The following is a 14,970-nucleotide window of genomic DNA, read 5'->3' on the forward strand; positions in this document are numbered from 1 at the left end:
ACTGCAGCCCAGTATGGCTGAATAGCGCTCATACAGCCATGGTAGACACGCAGCTAAAAGTAGCCATGAGAAGCGTATTCGGGACAATAAAATCCTCACCCACAGAATGGCTACCTGTTCTGTCTAATATTGCACCACCGAAGTTACGACGTCAAGCAGCGTTGAAAAGGGAATGGGAGAAATGCTCCAAGAATCCCGAGCTACCGCTACACCAGAACTGTGATGCCACTCAAAGGCAACGTCTTAAGTCCAGGAAACCCTCCTGGAGACTTGGAAAAAGGCTTACTTCTGAAGGATTCCAACCAGAAACAGCATGGCGGGAAGAATGGTTCGCAGCCAATCCCGATTCTGCAGGTCTCATTGCTGATCCTACACTAGTCCCTCCTGGATTCCACCTACCTAGGAGGTCGTGGACCACCCTAAATCGCATACGCACCAAGCACGGAAGATGCCAGGACTTGAAGCATAAGTGGGGAATCGCTGAAAGTGCAAAGTGTGACTGCGGACACCAACGACAAACAATACACCATATAGTCACAGAGTGTCCCCTACGGAAATATGCTGGAACTCTGACCAGTCTACATGAGGTCTCTGAGGAAGCAATCTCCTAGCTGGATACTTTAGATATTAACCTATAGTTTTTATTACAACTTGAAGCTCTGTTTGTCAATATTACTGTTTATAAGAACCACATTTTCTCTTTTACATGTAACTCATCCTAGTGTTTTTATCCATATGTATATTATTGATTTATCGATCTAATCTAAGACTTTTATTACCATAAACGAATGTAATCTATTTTATTTGTAGTATATGCATATTGTGTTACCAGTAACATCATTGCTGTTCAATTCAAGTAATGTATCCTTGATGCCAAACGAAATAAAAAAAAAGTGCTTATCTATCATATGGTTGCCCATACATGCGTCATATTGTAAAATTAATGACGTATTTTCCTCACTTAGGATAGTTCAAACAGAGTAAAAGTTTGACATAGGGTTGTTAATCAGGAACAGTTAAAATTGAGAACTAACATCAGGCACTGCCTGACAATAGTAAACACCAACAAGCACTGATATCCACATGTCTCGCACACAGATGAACATCAGCTAGCGGTTCACAGAGAGAAGTAGGGCTCGGCAGAGATCATCTCCATCCAGATGATAAGTGATATAAGCACAGAGTCTAGAGAGACATGACGCAAAGGCGCAATTTTCATTACTAAGATGAGCCATCTAGTGGACTGTGAGCAACATACACTGAGGTGACACAAGTCATGGGATAGCGATATGCACATATATAGATGGAGACAGTACCGAGTACACAAGGTATAAAAAGGTAATTTATTGGCGAAGTTGTCATATGGAAGGTGATTCAGGTGAAAAAGTTTTCGAAGTGGTTATGGCCCCACGACGGGAATTAACAGACTTTCATCGCTGAATGGTAACTGGAGCTGGACGCATGGCACATTTCATTTCGAAAATCGTTAGGATTTAAATATTCCGAGATCCACAGTGTCAAGAGTGTGCCGAGAATACCAAATTTCAGGCATTACCTCTCACCACGGGCAACACAGTGGCCGACGGTTTTCACTTAATGACTGAGATCAACGGTGTGTGCGTAGTTGTCTGGTGCTAACAGACAAGGAACACTTCGTGGAATATCCGCAGAAATCAATCTGGGACGTACGATAAATGCATCTGCGTATCCGTTAGGGTAGTGCTAGGGAATCTGACGTTAATAGGCTGGGCAGCAGACGACCGACGCGAGTGCCTTTCCTAACAACACGAATTCCCCTGCAGCGCCTCTCCTGGGCTCGTGATCGTATCGATTGGACCCTAGACGGCTGGAGAACCGTGGCCTGGTCAGACGAGTCCCGGTAAAAGCCGACGGTAGGGTTCGAGTGTGGCGCAGATCCCACGAAGCCAGGACCCAAGTTGTCAACAAGGCACCGTGTAAGCTGGTGGTGGCTCCATAAAAGTGTCGGCTGTATTTACATTGAATGGCCTGGGTCCTTTGGTCCAACTGAACCGATCATTAACTGGAAATGGTTATATTTGGCTACTTGGAGATCACTGTCAACCATTGACGTACTGTTCCCAAACAACGATGAAATACAGGGCTATTACAAATGATTGAAGCGATTTCATAAATTCACTGTAGCTCCATTCACTGACATATGGTCACGACACACTACAGATACGTAGAAAAACTCATAAAGTTTTGTTCGGCTGAAGCCGCACTTCAGGTTTCTGCCGCCAGAGCGCTCGAGAGCGCAGTGAGACAAAATGGCGACAGGAGCCGAGAAAGCGTATGTCGTGCTCGAAATGCACTCACATCCGTCAGTCATAACAGTGCAACGACACTTCAGCACGAAATTCGCAGTTCACCAAAAGTTAACGTGTTTTGTGCAATCTCACGTTTTAAAGTTTACGGCCCCTTTTTCTTCTGCGAAAAAAATATTACAGGACACGTGTATCTGGACATACTGGAAAATTGGCTCATGCCACAACTGGAGACCGACAGCGCCGACTTCATCTTTCAACAGGATGGTGCTCCACCGCACTTCCATCATGATGTTCGGCATTTCTTAAACAGGAGATTGGAAAACCGATGGGTCGGTCGTGGTGGAGATCATGATCAGCAACTCATGTCATGGCCTCCACGCTCTCCCGACTTAACCCCATGCGGTTTCTTTCTGTGGGGTTATGTGAAAGATTCATTGTTTAAACCTCCTCTACGAAGAAACGTGCCAGAACTGCGAGCTCGCATCAACGATGCTTTCGAACTCATTGATGGGGACATGCTGCGCCGAGTGTGGGAGGAACTTGATTATCGGCTTGATGTCTGCCGAATCACTAAAGGGTCACATATAGAACATTTGTGAATGCCTAAAAAAACTTTTTGAGTTTTTGTATGTGTGTGTGCAAAGCATTGTGAAAATATCTCAAATAATAAAGTTATTGCAGAGCTGTGAAATCGCTACAATCATTTGTAATAACCCTGTATTTATGGATGACAGTGCGCCCTTGTCATTGGGCTATAATTGTTCGCGTTTGTTTGCAAGAACATTCTGGACAATTCAAGCGAATGATCTGGCCAGCCATCGAACATTTGTTGGACATAATCGAGAGGTCTGTTCGTGCACAAAATCCTGCACTGGTAACACTTTGGCAACTATGGACGGCTGTAGAGGCGACATGGTTCAGTATTTCTGGAGGGCACTTCCAACGACTTGTTGAGTCCATGCCACGTCGAGTTGCTGCACTACACGGGGCGAAAGGAGATCCGACACGATATTAAAAGGTATCCCATGACCTTTTTCCCGCTTCAGTGTATAAACCAAAAAATGCAGAAGACATTAGATGGAAACCGTTGTGGTTCAAACGTAAAAGTATACGAATACGGCCCTATTTAAAAATAGTGATTGGAGCAACTTACGTATCAGACAGATAAATTAGCTTAGAAAGTAAGGTATCAATGCCACTCATGTATAATATGAGCGAATTTTTCCAAATACCTTTTACGACATACATCAGTTCGCTCATTTAAAAGATCTGTTGAATCCTTCCGAAGTTGATCTGGATTTCAACTTCCTCCAAAATGCCCATTACCTTACAATTCTTATCAATAAGCAGTTTTTCAAATAATTTAAGAAGGGGTGTGGCACTATCACATGTGGTAAAGTACCAGCGGTTACAAGTGACAGAATAACAGTTTTTTAGGGTAGGGAGGGCCGAAACAAAAGATGTTCAGAGACTGGCTGAAAATAACATCCATATGTTAAAACAGGCAGCCAGAAAGCACATTTTAATACGTACAATTCATTCAAATAGCCCCTAATTGAAACAGGAGATGTTCAGGAATTGACAGAAAAATTAGATTCATCTAGTTGTAATTCAGCCAGAGCATAAAAACATTTATCCTTATTGCATCAGAATGTCTGGGAACTGAGGAGTAAGCTTAATTAGTTGCTTATTTATGTTGAAGAATTAGAGTTGAGCAAACCAGTTGATATAATCTGCCTCTCTGAACATCATGGGACCAATAGTATAGATATGTTAAATGTTATAGGATTCAACTTAGGCTGTTACTTCTGTACAGAAAAAATGGAAAAGCCTGAGTTCCCACATTTGTCCTAAACTGTTTTAGTTTGAAGAATACTGATAGTAACAAGTTTTGCTCAGAGCAGCACTTAGAAGCTTGTGCAACAGAAGTAGCATTTCATAATAAGTTCTTTATAGTAGTAAGTACAGGGTGTACATAAAGTCTGGGAACACTTTCAATTATTTATAGCACAAGAACCAAACATTGTACAGATGTCATATATATTGGATTTTGAAGAGAACAGGGACCTTTAGGAAACTTTTATCTCTTCATAAAAAATCTGAAAGCTCTATTGTCTCATCTCACAATATAAAAGAAGAAAATAGTGGTTGCTGATGATTTTAATGTGGATTTATTGAAAAGCTCTGACAGTGAACAATTATTGCAATCAGTAGCACTGAAAGTCAGTTTAATTTCTATTGTGAGCCTTGCAATTATGGTATGTAAAGGCTCTGAGACTGCCATCGGTAATATCTTCATAGACAAATCTAGAGGAAAAAATCATATCACAAAACCAATAGCAAATGGCCTATCTGATCATGACATGCAGCATTTTCTGTTAAGTGTTAAAACTTGTCAGGATATAAAATTTATTAAGTCTGAGCACAGAAGGGTAAAAGTCGGTCATAAATTGGGAATTTTAGGAGATTGCTCGAAGACATGAACTGGGTAGATGTTTATGATACTTCTGAGTCAAATAAAAATTCAAGGCATTCATTAATAAAATTACTTCCTCACTGAGAATTTTAGGAGATTGGTTGAAGACTAGAACTGGATAGATGTTTATGACACTTCTGCGTCAAATACAAATACGAGGAATTCATTAATAAAGCTACTACCTCATCTGAAAAAAATTGTTTTTCCCTAAAGGTAACTGAAATCAAACAGAAGTCTAAAAATAGACCATGGATTACACAAGGAATACAAATATCATGTGGGACAAAAAGGAAACTGGTTCTACTATCTAGGAACACCTCTGATGTAAGCACTGCAATGCATTACAAAGAATACTGCAAACTACTGAAGCAACTAGTACAGAAAGCGAAGCAGTTTTATTGTGAGAAAAACATAATTACAGCAGACAAGATAAAAACTACATGGTATTCAGTGAAGGCATAGACAGATGGGGCCAGAAAGGAAGGGGAACAGACAGCTCTAAAAATAAATCAGGCATTGGTAAGAAATGTATGTAGTGTTGATAATACTACATGCATTTGTCAGAAAGATTTGTTTCTGTTACTGACAGCTTGGGGTTATCAGGTTCAGCAAACAGTGCAATGGGAGATCTGAGACCAGTCTCTACAAATAACTTCAGTGAAATGCAAATAACACTCACTTCTCCCAGAGAAGTAGCATCCATCATAAAATGCTTAAAATCAAATTATTCTAGTAGTTATGATAATATATAAACAAAGTTAATCAAAGAATGTTCATGTGAGTTGAGTTTTATGTTAAGTTATTTGTGTAATCAATCTATTATCAGCAGAACAATTCCAGACTGGCTGAAATATGCTGAAGCTAAGTCTCTTTCAAGCAGGGGATAGTGAGATACCATTAAACTATTGACAATTTCATTTTTGCCAGCTTTTTCAAAAATATTTGAAAAGGCTGTGTTCAACCATATTCTTAAGCATCTTACTGCAACCAACATATTGTCCAAGTCATAGTTTATGTTCCAGGGTTTCGATATAGGGAAGCCTATTTACACATGTAGTAACACTGTACTTGATTGATTAAATAACAAATTAGATGTTACTGGCATTTTCTGTGACTTGTCAAAAGCCTTTGATTGTGTGAATCACAGTATTCTCTTAGGTAAATCAGAATTTTATGGTGTCATTGGCAGTGAAGCAAAATGGTTCGAGTCTTACCTAACTAATAGGAAACAAAGGGTGTCGTTGCAAAATACCTGTGGAGTAAGCAATCAGTCTTCATCTGATAGGGAATTAATTACATGTGGTGTTCCTCAAGACTCCATCTTGGGTCCGTTGTTTCTTCTTGTTTACATTTACGACCTCTCGTCTGTTGCATAGCCACATGTTAAGTTTATTTTGTTAGCAGATGATACAGACATTGAAATACGTAGCAAGTCAAGTACAGATTTAGAAATGGCTGCTAATCAAATTTTCACTGACATTAATAAATGGTTTAAAGCTAGTACACTGAAATTAATCTTTGAAAAGACCCACTACATCTACATCTACATCTACATCTGCATCCATACTCCGCAAGCCACCTGACAGTGTGTGGCAGAGGGTACCTTGAGTACCTCTATCGTTTCTCCCTTCTATTCCAATCTCGTATTGCTTGTGGAAAGAAAGATTGTCGGTATGCCTCTGTGTGGGCTCTAATCTCTCTGATTTTATCCTCATGGTCTCTTCACGAGATATACGTAGGAGGGAGCAATATACTGCTTGACTCCTCGGTGAAGGTATGTTCTCGAAACTTTAACAAAAGCCCGTGCCGAGCTACTAAGCGTCTCTCTTGCAGAGTCTTCCACTATCATCTCCGTAACGCTTTCGCGATTACTAAATGATCCTGTAACGAAGCGCCCTGCTCTCCGTTGGATCTTCTCTATCTCTTCTACCAACCCGTTGGATCTTCTCTATCTCTTCTACCAACCCTGTCTGGTGCGGATCCCACACCGGTGATCAGTATTCAAGCAGTGGGCGAACAAATGTACTGTAACCTACTTCTTTGTTTTCGGACTGCATTTCCTTAGGGTTCTTCCAATAAATATCAGTCTGGCATCTGCTTTACCGACGATCAACTTTATATGATCATTCCACTTTAAATCACTCCTAATTCCTACTCCCAGATTATTTATGGAATTAACTGCTTCCAGTTGCTGACCTGCTATATTGTAGCTAAATGATAAGGGATCTTTCTTTCTATGTATTCGCAGCACATTACACTTGTCTACACTGAGATTCAATTGCCATTCCCTGCACCATGCGTCAATTCGCTGCAGATCCTCCTGCATTTCAGTACAATTCTCCACTGTTACAACCTCTCGATATACTACAGCATCATCCTCAACAAGCCATAGTGAACTTCCGATGTTATCTACAAGGTCATTTATATATATATAGTGAATAGCAACGGTCCTACGACACTCACCTGCGGCACACCTGAAATCACTCTTACTTTGGAAGACTTCTCTCCATTGAGAATGACATACTGCGTTCTGTTATCTAGGAGCTCTTCAATCCAATCACACAATTGGTCCGATAGTAAAAAAAATGGTTCGAATGGCCCTGAGCACTATGGGACTTAACATCTATGGTCATCATTCCCCTAGAACTTAGAGCTACTTACACCTAACTAACCTAAGGACGTCACACAACACCCAGTCATCACGAGGCAGAGAAAATCCCTGACCCCGCCGGGAATCGAACCCGGGAACCCGGGCGCGGGAAGCGAGAACGCTACCGCACGACCACGAGCTGCGAACGGTCTGATAGTCCATATGCTCCTACTTTGTTCATTAAACGACTGCGGGGAACTGTATCAAACGCCTTGCGGAAGTCAAGAAACACGGCATCTACCTGGGTTCAAATGGTTCAAATGGCTCTGAGCACTATGGGACTTAACGTCTGTGGTCATCAGTCCCCTAGAACTTAGAACTACTTAAACCTAACTAACCTAAGGACATCACACACATCCATGCCCGAGGCAGGATTCGAATCTGCGACCGTAGCAGTCGCGCGGTTCCGGACTGAGCGCCTAGAACCGCTAGACCACCGCGGCCGGCGCATCTACCTGGGAACCCGTGTCTATGGCCGTCTGAGTCTCGTGGACGAATAGCGCGAGCTGGGTTTCACACGATCGTCTTTTTCGAAATCCATGCTGATTGCTACAGAGTAGATTTCTAGTCTCCAGAAAAGTCATTATACTCGAACATAAAACGTGTTCCAAAATTCTACAACTGATCGAAGTTAGAGTTGTAGGTCTATAGTTCTGCACATCTGTTCGACGTCCCTTCTTGAAAACGGGAATGACCTGTGCCCTTTTCCAATCCTTTGGGAAGCTACGCTCTTCTAGAGACCTACGGTACACCGCTGCAAGAAGGGGGGCAAGTTCCTTCGCGTACTCTGTGTAAAATCGAACTGGTATCGCATCAGGTCCAGCGGCCTTTCCTCTTTTGAGCGATTTTAATTGTTTTTCTATCCCTCTGTCACCTCTTTCGATATCTACCATTTTGTCATCTGTGCGACAATCTAGAGAAGGAACTACAGTGCAGTCTTCCTCTGTGAAACACCTTTGGAAAAAGACATTTAGTATTTCGGCCTTTGAGTACCATTTTGGTCACAGAGTGTCTGGGCATTTTGTTTTGATCCACTTACCGCTTTGACATAAGACCAAAATTTCTTAGAATTTTCTGCCAAGTCAGTACAAAGAACTTTACTTTCGAATTCATTGAACGCCTCTCGCTTAGCCCTCCACATACTACATTTCGCTTCGTGTAGTTTTTGTTTGTCTGCAAGGCACTATATGCAATTCGGAACCTATAAGACATTTCCTTCCAGCATGTGTATAACATATAAAGACTTGCAGGTAGAAGAGACTAACAGCGTTAAATTCGTGGAAGTACAACTCTATAATAAATTTAGTTGGGAAGGGCATACCATAGAATTACTGAAGCGCCTAAACAAGTCAGTATTTACAACGTAAATTGTGTTAGATGCAAGAGACATTACTCTGAAAAGTCTTGCATACTTTACTTACTTTGATTTTATTATTTCATGTGGGGTCATATTTTGGGATAACTCATGAAACTGAGCAAAAGTTTTTAGAATGAAGAAGCATGTAATCAGACTCATTTGAGGTGTAGATTCAAGAACATTATTTAGAAACCTGTTGAATGGACTTTTTGTATATCCTAACTGCTTCTCAGTATATGTATTTCTTAATGAAATTTGTTGCAAATAATACGTCTCTATTCAAATGGTTCAAATGGCTCTGAGCACTATGGGACTTAACTTCTGAGGTCATCAGTCCCCTAGAACTTAGAACTACGGAAACCTAACTAACCTAAGGACATCACACACATCCATGCCCGAGGCAGGATTCGAACCTGCGACCGTAGCGGTCGCGCAATTCCAGACTGTAGCGCCTGGAACCGCTCGGCCACCGTGGCCGGCAATACGTCTCTATTGCCAACCAATAGCTCAATATATAGTATCAATACTAGTACTAAGAACAATTTACATAAAGAACTAGAATCACTTATCTTGGTCCAAAAAGTGGTCCAATACTCAGGAACACACATTTTCAATAAATTGCCAGCAGCATTAAAAACTTCGTTCCAGTTAAAGCACAGTTTGAAAGACTCTTTGGTAGGCAACTCCTTCTGTTTGATTTCAGTTTTGACAACACTTGGTCACAACAGTCAAGATTAGGTATTTCGTGTTATGATAAATTCATTAAAAGTGCATAACTTTGTTTCATTCTGACATTGTACTAATTCTGTAAATATTAGCATTTCTAGTTTACTGTAATGTCTTCGCATATCTTGACACTCTACTGAAAAATGATCGGGAAACTGAGCATTATATTAAAATCTTCTATGTTTTTTATGTTATACTTTGATATGGTCCTCATCCAGAACAATCATATCATTTTTAGTTCTATGGAACGAAAACTGAATTTAGTTTCAGATAGGGTCTCTCGTTGCAGTTGCCACTTGCTAATGGTATTTCTGTCGAAACTTGCCAATCATCGAAAGTAAAAGTTTGAAAAGTAGTGGCGGAATGCATTCCTTCTGGAAATTTAATGACACTGTGGCATCCTGAAAAGGTAGATTAATTACTTTTTTTCATAATCAATTTAAAATGTCACTAATTGTCACAGAATAGACTTATCAATGTTATTGGCTTTTTGTTACAGAGACCTTGAGGAAGTACCCGCCGGTGGCGTTCCTCCCACGTAAGACCACCCGCCCTTACCAGATTCGAGGCACGAAGGTGGTCATCGACAAGGACATGGCGGTCGCGGTGTCCAACTACGCGCTGCACCACGACCCCAAGTACTATCCTGACCCGGAGCGTTTTGACCCTGAGCGCTTCTCAGAAGAGGAGAAAGCCAAGAGGCACCCCTACGTGCATCTTCCCTTCGGTGAGGGACCACGCAATTGCGTAGGTAAGTCTCACTGTCCTCACCTCTGTCAGGCTGGTGTGTTTTGCTGTAATTGCTGGAGTCGAGAAACAGGAGGAATTTAACGTTTTCCCGAAGTAAACGCTAACATTACCTCCCTTTCCTGTTCCAGTCGTGTGTGGTTCGCGGGGAAGAACGACTGCCGGAAAGCCTCCGTGCGTGCTCGAACCTCTCTAATTTTACATTCGTGACCTCCTCGGGAGGTATAAGTAGGGGGAAGCAGTATATTCGATACCTCATCCAGAAACGCACCCTCTCGAAACCTCGACAATAAGCTACACCGCGATACAGAGCGCCTCTCTTGCAGAGTCTGCCACTTGAGTTTGCTAAACATCTTCGTAACGCTATCACGCTTACCAAATATCCCTGTGACGAAACGCGCCGCTCTTCTTTGGATCTTCTCTATCTCCTCTGTCAACCCGACCTGGTACGGATGGCACACTGATGAGCAATACTCAAGTATAGGTCGAACAAGTGTTTTGTAAGCCACCTCCTTTGGTGATGGACTACATTTTCTAAGAACTCTCCCAATGAATCTCAACCTGGAACCCGCCTTACCAACAATTAATTTTATATGATCATTCCACTTCAAATTGTTCCGTAAGCATACTCCCAGATATTTTACAGAAGTAACTGCTACCAGTGTTTGTTCCGCTATCATATAATCATACAATAAAGGATCCTTCTTTCTATGTATTCGCAATACATTACATTTGTCTATGTTAAGGGTCAGTTGCCACTCCCTGCACCAAGTGCCTATCCGCTGCAGATCTTCCTGTATTTCGCTACAATTTTCTAATGCAGCAACTTCTCTGTATACTACAGCATCATCCGCGAAAAGCCGCATGGAACTTCCGACACTATCTACTAGGTCATTTATATATATTGTGAAAAGCAATGGTCCCATAACACTCCCCTGTGGCACGCCAGAGGTTACTTTAACGTCTGTAGACGTCTCTCCATTGATAACAACATGCTGTGTTCTGTTTGCTAAAAACTCTTCAATCCAGCCACACAGCTGGTCTGATATTCCGTAGGCTCTTACTTTGTTTATCAGACGACGGTGCGTAACTCTATCGAAGGCCTTCCGGAAGTCAAGGAAAATGGCATCTCCCTGGGATCCTGTGTCTAATATTTCCTGGGTCTCAAGAACAAATAAAGCGAGTTGGGTCTCACACAATCGCTGTTTCCGGAATTCATGTTGATTCGTGCAGAGTAGATTCTGGGTTTCCAGAAATGACATGATACGCGAGCAAAAAACAAGTCCTAAAATTCTACAACAGATCGATGTCAGAGATATAGGCCTATAGTTTTGCGCATCTGCTCGACGACCCTTCTTGAAAACTGGAACTACCTGTGCTCTTTTCCAATCATTTGGAACCTTTCGTTCCTCTATAGACTTGCGGTACACGGCTGTTAGAAGGTACCTTGGACGGTAGCTGTCCCGCTGCTATTACCAATAATTTTGAACTAAAACGTCTTCTCTCTTCACTGATCCAACCTGTGAAATGTCCCTTTTCCGTGTCTTAATGTTTGTTCTGAGTTGCAGCTCGTAATTTATAACCAATAGGACATTTTAAGTAGACGTTAACTGTGAGTATTTGTTGTGTAACGAGCCTGGTCGTATTGCCTGATGCAAACATGCCTCGTATCTCATGGTTCTCAACTTTAAATCTACGTGAAAAAGTATCGTTAGAACGCAACAATTCGTGAAAGTAAGTCTTTGCTGGTTTACTAATCAACGTGAACAATGTACCTCCATAGCCTGCCTATTTTCAGGGAGAGCAGAAAACTATGGAAACACCAAAAACATATTATCATGCCTGATACGGAGGAAAACCATTGCTATTCAAAACAGCTTTCAGCGAAATGGCTGAATGTGGTCCTGTATTGCTTTCAAGGGAATGTTACACTGTCCTCCTGCAAAATAGTGCCAGGTTGTTCAGGTAACGATGATGGAGGTGAAGAGCGATCACGAGGTCTTCTCCCTGAAGTAGATCACTGTACCACACAAGCGGCTCGTAGTGAAATTGCGTGCTTATGGAATATCGTCTCAGTTATGTGACTGGATTTGTGATTTCCTGTCAGAGAGGTCACAGTTCGTAGTAATTGACGGAAAGTCATCGAGTAAAACAGAAGTGATTTCAGGCGTTCCTCAAGGTAGTGTTATAGGCCCTTTTCTGTTCCTTATCTATGTTAACGATTTGGGAGACAATCTGAGCAGCCGCCTTCGGTTGTTTGCAGATGATGCTGTCGTTAATCGAATACTAAAGTCATCAGAAGATCAAAACAAACTGCAAAACGATTTGGAAAAAATATCTGAATGGCGCGAAAAGTGGCAGTTGATCCTAAATAACGAAAAGTGACAGGTCATCCACATGAGTGCTAAAAGGAACTCGTTAAGCTTCGGTTACACGATAAATCAGTCTAATCTAAAAGCCGTAAATTCAACTAAATACCTAGGTATTACAAGTACGAACAACTTAAATTGGAAGGAACACATAGAAAATGTTGTGGGGAAGGCTAACCAAAGACTGCGTTTTATTGGCAGAACACTTAAAAAATGTAACAGACGTACTAAGGAGACTGCCTACAACACGCTTGTTCGTCCTCTTTTAGAATACTGCTGCGCGGTGTGGGATCCTTACCAGATAGGACTGACGGAGTACATCGAAAAAGATCAAAGAAAGGCAGTACGTTTTGTATTACCTCGAAATATGGGACAGAGTGTCACAGAAATGATACAGGATTTGGGCTGGAAATCATAAAAGAAAGGCGTTTTTCGTTGCGACGGAATCTTCTCACGAAAATACAATCACTAACTTTCTCGTCCGAATGCGAAAATATTTTGTTGACAGCGACCTACATAGGGCAGAACGATCACCACGATAAACTAAGGGAAATCAGAGCTCGTACGGAAAGATATAGGTGTTCATTCTTTCCGCGCGCTGTGCGAGAATGGAATAATAGAGAATTGTGAAGGTGGTTCGATGAACCCTCTGCCAGGCACTTAAATGTGATTTGCAGAGTATCCATGTAGATGCAGATGTAGATATAGACTCAGTAATATTGGGATCTGGTGACTGTGATTGGTCATCAAAGAGATGCAAGAATTCATCCTCGTTCTCACAATACCAATTCTGAGCACGCGCGCTGTGTGAAGAGGGCATTTGTCGTCTTGGAACATAGCATCACCACTGGGGAACAAACATTGTACACTGAGATGTACCTGATCGGCCAAAATGGTCACATAGCCCTTGGTAGTAATGTGATCTTACAAAGTAACCAAGGGATCTTGGTGTACGACGGTTTGGCTACCCAAACCATCACCGGACCCCTTCCGTGCTTCACTCTTGGGGCGTAAACTCGGCCAGAAGCAGTAACGAACAAGACTCATCCGAGCTAATAACTTTTTTCCATTGCTCCATAGTCCAGGTTTTCTATGGCTTCAGCACAACGTTTCCCTGCTCTGGCATTAGCATCACTGATGAGTGGTTTTCGACTTTCAGCTCGCCTTGCAATTCCCTGGTTATGGAGCTCTCTTCGTCTTGTTTTGGTGCTGACAGGGTTCGAGAATGCAACATTCATATCTACAGTGACTCTTGCAGTTATTGTCGCCTTAATTGTTCGTTACAATCCTCTTTATTGAGCGTCTGTCACGATCACTCAAAACATACTTTCGTCCGCTTTGTATCTTGACTTTCCCTGTATGCGGTATAAATCTTCGATACGGTGCCTCTTGACACTCCAGACACTTCGGCTATCTTGGTTACGCAAGCACCCGTCAAACGAACACCAACAATTTGCCACTTTAGAATACACCTCTCTCCGACGTAATGCACTCGCAACTATTCAGAAAACTGTTGTGACCACGAATGACCCTTGCAACGTGTTGAGGACGTTGCACAGGTGCCGTTCGTTGCCAAATGCAACAGATCGACCTGCAGGCTTGGCTAGCATTATGTTGAACCAACCTTTTCTCGCGGGTATTGCATATTTTTGTCCGGCCCCTGTATGACACCTCCCACCCCCAGATCTGAATTTTACACTTTGTTCATTTCGCACTGGCTTTTGTGATCGCTCGACTTACTGTATCTTATAGATTCTATTAAAGAGATGGTATTATAATTTCACGATCAGCGTAATGTTTAATTGAGGATGTGTATCCACTTACTGTATCGTAGGTTTTATCGTTTGTAATAATGTATGTCAAATAGAACATTAAATGGTCTGTCTATTCAGTAAAAGTTAGCAGGAAGCAATACAGTTGTTTAAAACTCCCAGAAAAACAAGTGTTTTCAGTTATAAAAATAGTCATTCAGCTGTATTAGAAGCTGTGGTAGATGCTCACGACAGTTTCATTATAATCGACGTAGGATGATTTGGAAAATATTTCGTTGGTGGTATATTTCGATCTACGAGTGCATTTCGTTTGATCCAAGGAGGAAGGTTAATCCATAACTAGAGAACCGTGCGCTAAGATCCCACGACGAAATATTTCTCTCTGTTTTGCGTCATAGGTTGCTACCAACAATGTGAGGTTTCTAGTAGTCTCCTAACTTTCCGTTGACAAGAAGCTATAGTTAGCATAGCAGTCTAGTTGGTGGTGTTTTCCCATATTAGAAGAAGTTAAAAGGATTTCGATCAGAGCTCCAGCACCCTTCCTTCAACTGAGGGATCCAGCGGAACAGGTAAATGTTAAAAAGC

At 41.8% G+C, this 14,970-nt stretch overlaps 1 protein-coding gene across 1 annotated transcript in view; it reads left to right on the plus strand.

Annotated features, from left to right (window-relative positions):
- The window catches only part of LOC124616177 (cytochrome P450 6k1-like), an 82,688-nt gene that overhangs the window by 58,470 nt on the left and 9,248 nt on the right, over positions 1 to 14,970 (plus strand). The window contains exon 7 of the mRNA XM_047144463.1: positions 9,997 to 10,248. Within this exon, the coding sequence (XP_047000419.1) occupies positions 9,997 to 10,248 (252 nt within the window). The remainder of the gene's footprint in view (positions 1 to 9,996; positions 10,249 to 14,970) is intronic.

The sequence above is a fragment of the Schistocerca americana genome, chromosome 5 (genome assembly GCF_021461395.2).
Source record: "Schistocerca americana isolate TAMUIC-IGC-003095 chromosome 5, iqSchAmer2.1, whole genome shotgun sequence".
NCBI classification, from domain to species: Eukaryota; Metazoa; Arthropoda; class Insecta; order Orthoptera; family Acrididae; genus Schistocerca; species Schistocerca americana.